General features: G+C 46.0%; 1 protein-coding gene across 1 annotated transcript; it reads left to right on the plus strand.

The window, feature by feature from the left end:
- The first annotated feature begins 882 nt into the window (after positions 1-882).
- Positions 883-1,984, plus strand: LOC125179387 (nucleolar protein 58-like). Its single transcript, XM_047885165.1, has 2 exons — positions 883-935; positions 1,420-1,984. Exons 1-2 carry the CDS (start codon positions 883-885, stop codon positions 1,982-1,984), a joined length of 618 nt encoding a protein of 205 aa, XP_047741121.1.
- Positions 1,985-6,990: the final 5,006 nt, after the last annotated feature.

Consider the following 6,990-nt stretch of genomic DNA (forward strand, 5'->3'; position numbering starts at 1 on the left):
TCCCCACAACACCCCTGTGCGTCGCCCTCCTAGTTTGCCAAGGGGCGCGGCCCCTCTGAAGCATTAGTCGCTCAAAGAGGCAGCAGTCACCCCCTCTTCCCTAAGCCTCTTCTTCCTCTGTTTCGCTCTATGCCCGAGCTTTGGAGCGGTGGCGGCCGCTAGCTCCCTGCCGTCGTAAACACGATGGGCAGCGACGCTGTAACGTTCCCTTCAAATGTCTGACAGCGCGATGCGCAACCGTCAGGCTTAACTTTACTTATTCATCATTCCGTTTTGCTGTGTTTGCTTTGTCGTCAACGACGAGTTTGTAAGCTACGTCACTGAATTGATCCCAATAAAATTAAGCACTACCTTCTCCAGCTGCGTCAGCAAAGAGGACAAAAATGGTTTTGTGCTTGCTCCAAAACACGCCGATTTGGATGAAAATTTGCTTAAATGCGTAATCTTTTCATTGTGCCGTTAGAAAATGGCTTTCAGTTCATCAGCAACATGGCCGCTGTTCAGTAGTCATCAGTGTTCGAAGAGCGAGAACTTCAATCTAAAAATGTTAAAGTACATTTGAATTAGATCTTGAAAATTGAAATTTCAAGCTTCGATTCAAGTAAAATTAAAATTCTCCAATCCTATGGCCAAAAATTGCACAAGCTTCAACTCCAATCTGAAAAAGCATCGATTTATGCTACCGACATCTTCAGCTTAATAGTTCCGAATTACGTATTCTTGATAAAAACAGGAAACATAGGGGTTTACGCCCAGCCTAGTGGTGCTGCGCGCGAGCATTACAGCGAGCTTCAGACAAAGGTACTTCGTCTTGACGAGTCCTCTCAGTGCAATGTTCCATCCATTTCCATCTCCCAAATACCGCAAGCCTCAACACGAACGATGGCAAGGCCTGCCGCTGAGCTCAAAGGTCCGATATTACTGAGGACTCATTGGTCAGGAGCGGAGAGGGCAGTGGTGCCTGACTACCCAATATCGCGACCCTCGCCGCTTGGCTACGAACGAAGGAAGGATGCAAAGATCGCATCTGGATGAGCTCTAATCTGCGTTATTGGAACGTTGGTCCAGTGGTGTTTCATGAAAAATGACATTAGAGAGTGATGCTGAACAAAGAAAGAAATATCTTTCGGGATGTCACATTAACCAACATAATATTCAGCAACCTAGAAGAGAAATGGTGAAATATTCAAGTAAAGGACTGAAACAAAGCTAGGTCACCGACTTATAAAAACGTATTATTCAGGAAGCTTGAGAATGCATGCAGCTCTTGATCGTAGTTACATAATTAGAGGGAAACGAAACCCTTGTTCGCGTTTTCTAACGTTATCGGAGGCTATCGCGTTGATAGTAGTTGCTAAAAACATTTCGTTGTTGGGTACTTTATCACGAACAAAAAGCCTTTTTAGCGCTACATTCAAGGACACAGAAGAGCGTGGCGGCGGCGGAGGCCGTTAGGGCTCCCACCCCTCGGCGCGGTCGGGGCGTGCCGTGCGTGCGAGGCAGCGGATATAGTGCGCTGCGCTCAGCAGTAGAGGGCCGACCGACCGGGCGACCGTGGGCGAGGGGAGTGGGTAAAGGCAAGGCTCATGAGGCCGGCGCCCACCGCCTCACCCACCCCCTCCACCACGTCGCCCACAGCGACAGCGAGGACAGCGGCGCTGCTGTGGGCACAAAAAAATACCAGCACCTCAAGAAGCGAGCGAGTGGAGATACGAGGCAGGACAAGAAGCGAGCAAGTAGAGAAGCGAGGCAGGACAAGAAGCGAGCGAGTAGAGAAGCGAGGCAGGACAAGAAGCGAGCAAGTAGAGAAGCGAGGCAGGACAAGAAGCGAGCAAGTAGAGAAGCGAGGCAGGACAAGAAGCGAGCAAGTAGAGAAGCGAGGCAGGACAAGAAGCGAGCGAGTAGAGAAGCGAGGCAGGACAAGAAGCGAGCGAGTCGAGATACGAGACTGGACAAGGAGCGAGCGAGTCGAGATACGAGATAGGACAAAAAGCGAGCGAGTCGAGATACGAGACTGGACAAGAAGCGAGCGAGTCGAGATACGAGACTGGACAAGAAGCGAGCGAGTCGAGATACGAGATAGGACAAGAAGGGAGCGAGTCGAGATACGAGACTGGACAAGAAGCGAGCGAGTCGAGATACGAGATAGGACAAAAAGCGAGCGAGTCGAGATACGAGATAGGACAAAAAGCGAGCGAGTCGAGATACGAGACTGGACAAGAAGCGAGCGAGTCGAGATACGAGACTGGATAGAAACGAGCAAGTCGAGATACGAGATAGGACAAGAAACGAGCGAGTCGAGGTACGAGACAGGACAAGAAACGAGCGAGTCGTGTACGAGGTGCAGGCGAGTGCGTTGAGATGCAAAGCAGGTCAAGAAGCGTTTACTTAAAACAATTCCTCAAAACTTTTCCTCCAGTGGAAAAGTAAAACATTCATGGAAGTACGAGATTAAGAAGAATGTCGAGATCGGCATAGCAAAACAGAACTCGTCTGCGTCTGGCCGAAATTTTCCATTCATATCAAATACTAAAGCAGATCCCAATAAAAATAAATCGCAATCAAAGTTGAAAGTAGCTAAGGTCAGCTTGACTATTGATGGAGCAGAAATTTCAATATATGTAATTAATCTCTAAATGAATAGCATATTCAGTGAGGATGGTGAACAGCGACTTCTTAACATGGCATTTTTATGTAGACAAGAAGGAGGGATAAGTTTTAATTAATAGTTGGTCGGCTTGTGTGTTTCACATCCGATTTTGAGAGAATAAGCAGAAATTAGTCCTAAATTTAGCCGAGAACAGAATTCATAAAAACATCTTGACATGCATAGAGCCTTAGAGGTATCTAAAACCAACTCAGCTCATTCTCATTTGTCACTGAAATACGCGGAAGAAACCATTGAACTACGCGACGTAACTGCCCGTAAATTCACTTCGCATGGGAGCATTAAAACTCCTCGCTATATGAAAAAAAAACGAAGAAAGTAGTTTCAATGATCACGACGAAAGATAGAAGAATGATGGTCGAGCAGTGCGCGTTTAAATCTTCTACAGAGCGACGAGCTAGCAAGCTAGTCACGAGAAAGGCGAAACATGAGTCATGTGCACATTAAAGTGACACGCGTGACACACTGACGGACATGCGACACTGAGGTGCCACAGCTTTTGTTCGACAAGAGTTTAGGATGACATCAGTTCCATCACCAGGTGAGGATGTGAACATTTCCTAGTTATTTCCGCGAAGTCTTCATATGAGCCAGATTAAACCTAGTAACATCGAAACGAGCCTTTACCCCAAACTATCAAGAGTGCTGTAATTAGATCTGTTCTCCAATAAGTTCTGAAGAACAGCGCAAATGTTCATTTCTCACGAATCATTTCTTACTCAAAATTGGAGTTGTCGTACCGTTTCCATGAAGTTTACTTGAACAAAAGAAGAAATTTGGTTGGGAATGGGCTAATGATGAGCGATTAAACTGAAAATGGCACTGAAGAACGAATACATATCGATTGCGGGACAAAGTTTTTTCAAAAGCTAGAGCTCGTGTCTCACAAAGGGCGTCCTTTTTACACAAATTAACATCATCGTGGCCAATATGGGCTTGGGATGAACTGAAGAACGTAAAATTTATAGCTGGTTTAATTGGATTCTTTCTATTATGTCAGAAAATTATTTAAGCAAAATATTTCGGATAAAGCCAAATTTTCTAAATGTTGCCATTTCCACGGATAAGATAGCAGGCAATTACTAACTGTGGACAGTTCATATATGATGCTGTTAATTTGAATGGTTTCAACATCGCGTATAAACGTGAATTAATTATCAGAAAAATAATTTATCTTACCCGTCGCTCCGCCAAACAATGTAGCGATTCTTGCCTTTCATGGCATCGTGACACGAGAAATTGCGGCACAACACCTAAAGACCCTTGCATTGTTTAAATGATGAACAATAATGAAACTTCTTCCATGAGAGATACGAATCACTAAAACCATTTACGAGTCAAGAAAATTATGCAATCTTAGAACATTATTGATGGCCGAAAATGCGGCACAGCGCGATAGCAAGTCGTGGCGCACGGCAGCGAGTGGTCTATGAGCGGCTGTGCTGCAGCGCCACTCCAATTATGGCCGAGCCCTTGTCAGGGCGAGCGCATTGTTAGTCATGGTGGCAAACACAGGGGGCTGTGCGACTCTCCCTCGACCACCCTCCTCCTTCTGCCGCCTGCCTCTGCCCTAACGTAATACGCCGTTACTGCGAGGCTCCGTCTGCCCCAACGTAACACTTGGGTTACTGCGACCCTGCTGCAGCCCTAAATGAACACGCTGTTTTCGCGCAGCTAGTGCAGCATAAACGTAACGCACCGTTTTTGCGATGTTCTGTCTGTCATAACGTAGCACGCCGTTACAACGACGCTTCTGCTGGCGTATCGCAATGCGCCGTTATGTACCGCTACTGTATTACTGGCGCAATGCGCCTTTATTGTGTCGCCTTGGCTGCGCTATGCCCAAACATGCAGCGTGTTGCTGTAAAACTTATAATTCACTTTCTTTCTGCTTCCTGGATGCCTTCCTTCCACAAAACTCTGTTCAATCGGTGAACCGTGGATATTACTTTTTCTGCATACTGTGGGTTTGTTATGGAGCAAAGCAAATACATTGTAAGCATTCATGCCTAATGACGCTATCTTTTAACAATACTAGATGATCAAATGCAGTAAGTGCAAAAACGTACCTTTTTCAATTTTCAAATATATTTACGAGCCGTAAGTAGCGCGTTCGAAGGAGGCAGTGTTACAAAATAATGTGTTAAGAAGGAATGTATATAAAAATTCAGTCGGTGCTATTGCTCAATTGAGCGTGGATTATTGTCGCGCATAAAGACGCGATAGAACCGGTAGCAGTCGAAGGTGATGAAACTTATGCCACTGCATTGAAGCATACAAGCACTAAGGGCCAACAACGGTGGATTCGGTAAGAATTATCAGGCGAGCCTCATCACAATGAGAAAGCCCCAAGATATTATTGTGAAAGGATATGTTTGTACGTCGAACTGTTGGCAGTTTCAAGCGTAGCCTTTCATGTGTAAATGAACTCCAGTTTAAGGTTCAGATCTCTATACCGGTATCTCGTGATATGAAAAGAGGCATAGACGGAACACAAACCATCATCAAGGTACACAGAAGCAAATGATTCACGACTTGCGTACTGTTACGAAAACTCCTGGCGCACCCATTCGCCAGAGAGTAAACGTCTCAGCAAAAGTGCACAAGATTGCCTTCATGAAGAAACTGAGCAGATCGAGCGCTCGAAATGGCGCCCTGCAGAGTCGACGCAGCAACCAAAAGCCTGCAGTAAAGATGCGTCGGTGTCGCAATTACGCTGACGGCAAAGGCTGCAGTCGAGCGAGAACGAGGTTTGGGACTGGCATGGCAGGCTTTGTAGAAGGAGGACGGGCTCTGAAAGATTGGTCGCGGTGTAACTGCCAAGAGGATTTGACGCATGAGGCCCAACCCTGGCCCAAGGGACGCCAGGCTCCCGCTATCGAGAGCGCTTATAAGGAGAGACCGTCAGCAGGAACGCTTCGTGCCGCGGCGTAAGTGCAGCTCGTGATGATCAAGGGAAGAGTTTTCTAGGCGATTTGGTGGTGAACGTGCTTCTGATACATCCAGTCGCTGATACAGAGCCTATAAAATTGTTCATTTGTAAAGATCCATGTTAGTGACTGAAAAGTTCCGTGACTACGTATCTCGTGGTAAACGACTAGACTTGAATTTCCACTAGTAAATGAAGACTTCAGTATTAAAGGGAGCAATCAATAAAATATTTATAATTTTTTGCTCGTAACATTTTAGTATAATTTTTTAGCGTTAAGGGGCAAGAATGATAGAGTTACAAATTAGGGAGACGATACTCGAATCTTAAGCGTCACCCAGACTACGAGTTGAAAAGTCAAGCATAGTTCCAGGAATTTACAGTGTCAGCTTGCTTAAGATTGGGAAGTTTCGGAGAATTTCCTGTGAGATGTACCGGGATGAGGGTCGAGATTAATAATTGAGTACGACACCAGAGGCCGGCAGGAAACCTATTGAGCCAAGATCAAGAGGCTCCCTGACCGTAAGCAACAAAGGAGGCGCATCCAGGGGCAGCTGGTGATGTTGTAGTAGCAAACAGCCGTACCATCGGCGCACTGCCACCCGTATGCCATCGACTGACATGGCGACCGATACGGCAACTTGCGCGCTCGCTAAATCGTGAAAACATGAGCACAGTTTAACAACTGGAACGGCTGACGCGGCAACTGGTTATAAAAAAATTCTAACATTAAATGTTTCCGCTATTTGACGCAAACTTTATTCACGGGTGAAACAATAGGAAGTAAACAGAAATAACCCACAGGAAGGCACATGCGTTTTATGAAATTAGTAAAACATAATACGTATCGAAACAACGGCACAACTGGTACCGTGAAAATTGTGGGAACGTACAGAAAATCGTTCTCGAAACATCGCTATCGATATGTTTGTAGAACTTCTAGAATGTTTCGAACGAGTGACTCGGGAACTCACTCACCGTATATAGGAATCCTTTGCCTTAACCGCCCGCAGCTCGTCAGGCCGTCGCGCCCAGAGATGCCGCGTGAAAGACCCGAACGCAACCGGTTCCTCTTTGCCAACTGATGCCTCCCGCGGCCGTCGTCGTCTGCTTTCGACAGCATCAGGCCAGCGCTAAGACCTAACCTATTCTGACTAGCCGCTGCGCGCGAGAGCACTCGAGGAAATCGCGCAGGAAGATTGTTTGCAAAAATTTCCAAGTTAATTTGCCCAAATTCAAATTCGAGAACAAAATATTTGCCAGAAATTGTCAATATAATATCACTCGATGACATGCTTGATGCTAACCATAGTTACCAGAAGCTGTGTCTTGGAGAGATATGATAAAAAAAATTCGTAATTCGCCTAGCGATACAAGTTCAGTGATGAAGGGA

The sequence above is a fragment of the Hyalella azteca genome, unplaced genomic scaffold (genome assembly GCF_000764305.2).
Source record: "Hyalella azteca isolate HAZT.00-mixed unplaced genomic scaffold, Hazt_2.0.2 contig17166, whole genome shotgun sequence".
NCBI lineage: Eukaryota > Metazoa > Arthropoda > Malacostraca > Amphipoda > Hyalellidae > Hyalella > Hyalella azteca.

What these genes read in the sequence shown, in the direction of transcription:
- LOC125179387 (XM_047885165.1), top strand. Translation starts at nt 883, where the DNA reads ATGGCAAGGCCTGCCGCTGAGCTCAAAGGTCCGATATTACTGAGGACT. An exon ending in ATATTACTGAGGACTCATTG is followed by an intron (nt 936 to 1,419) that starts GTCAGGAGCGGA and finishes GCTACATTCAAG; the next exon opens with GACACAGAAGAGCGTGGCGG.